The sequence below is a fragment of the Aureococcus anophagefferens genome (assembly GCF_000186865.1).
Source record: "Aureococcus anophagefferens unplaced genomic scaffold AURANscaffold_24, whole genome shotgun sequence".
NCBI lineage: Eukaryota > Pelagophyceae > Pelagomonadales > Pelagomonadaceae > Aureococcus > Aureococcus anophagefferens.
This window is the reverse complement of record NW_008705584.1, coordinates 353,625-354,964: the sequence shown is the minus strand read 5'-3', so window position 1 is coordinate 354,964 and position 1,340 is coordinate 353,625. Positions and strand designations below refer to the sequence as shown.

The window sequence follows — 1,340 nt, the reverse complement described above, 5'->3', positions numbered from 1 at the left end:
AAGCGATATACTAAGACTCTGTCAACGAACGCAACTACTTCGAAGACGGCATCCCGCCAGTTAGTCGCTTCGTCTGCACGCGCCACTTCTGGAAAGGTACTGGCGACAGTTTTGCTGGATAAAAATAGTGTGTGCGCCAAGTCGCTATGGGCATCGCCGTCGGCTTTTGTCCAAGACATGATTCGAGCGCTCAATAATCGTGTGGGGGGGGGCCCTGGCCTGGAGTCGCTTACTGCTAGCCCGGGCCTAGCCGAGACCCACGGGGGAACCGGACTCTCGCTGGGAGGAGCGCCTAGGCGCGTCGCGTCCGGGGTGAGGAACCCCAAAGAGCGCGCTGGTCCAGCGCTCTCGCTGCCTCGTGGCCGTCTGACGCCGGGTAAGCCTCCGGACCTGCCGCGTCCCCCCGCTCGGTCGACCGAACGGGGTTTCGCGGCCAGGGCAGCAGGCGGGGCTGCTGACCCCAGTCCGGCGGGGAGCCCAACGCCCGGAGCCTCTCGGGACGTCGCGCACTCTGCCCAGACCCGAAGGCCAACCTCAGGGCAGGCGACGTGAGCTTGCGCGTCGTGGAGTGACGACGCGCGTAGATTTGCGGAAACTCTTTTTCGAGAAACCGCGCGGAAAAGACCTCTCACGAGGGAAAACGCAGAGGAGAGCCTCCTCGGGGCGTGTACCGTTGAGCCAGGCGAGGCATCGCTTGCGCGTCCGCTGGCCGCGCGCATGCGCACTGCATCGCCATGCAGTGCGCGCATGCGCAGCACTCGACCAGAGGCGAGCTCGCCACAAAGTCGCAATCGCCAGCCTCGAGCCCTAAGACTAATAAGAGCCCATATTGCAGCATCCCAGTGCGTCTCGGCTAGATCCGAGGAGGAGCGCGGGGGCGACGAGTAATTGTTGCCCCCCCTCGCACCGACATGGGTCTGGGTCTCGGCGCTGAGAGCCTCAGGCCGCCCCCCCCTTTTTCGCGGCTTGCGCGGCCCGGCGGCGGCGGCGGCGGCGGAGGCTTACCTTGCTCTTGCCCTTGTCCTCGAGGGCCGCGAGGGCAGATTTGGCCGCCTCAGTATCAGAACGCGCGTACCAGCGTTTTGCCTCGTCGATATCCAGGTCCACGCCGCCTAGTCCCCCCTCGTAGTAGGTGCCGACGGCAAATACGGCCAGCGCAAAGCCCTGGTCCGCGCTCAGCTTGAATTGGCGAAATGCGCCCACGTGATCGTTTTCGTCGTGCAACTGAGTTGCCCAAGTATACTGGTGCTCCGCCTCCTTCATGGTGTCGATTGCTTTTTCAAAGCCCTTTGCCGCCGCGCGCACGATCCAGCGCGTAGATTCTTGCAAGCATTTCTCAG

The 1,340-nt window shown here is 63.8% G+C and overlaps 1 protein-coding gene across 1 annotated transcript in view; it reads right to left on the bottom strand.

Moving 5' to 3' along the window:
• The window catches only part of AURANDRAFT_72314 (hypothetical protein), a gene marked incomplete at both ends in the record, with an annotated part of 7,843 nt that extends 6,580 nt beyond the window's left edge, over positions 1–1,263 (bottom strand). The window contains 2 exons of the mRNA XM_009041832.1: positions 31–848; positions 1,006–1,263. Coding sequence (XP_009040080.1) covers positions 31–848; positions 1,006–1,263 — 1,076 coding nt within the window. The remainder of the gene's footprint in view (positions 1–30; positions 849–1,005) is intronic.
• Positions 1,264–1,340: the final 77 nt, after the last annotated feature.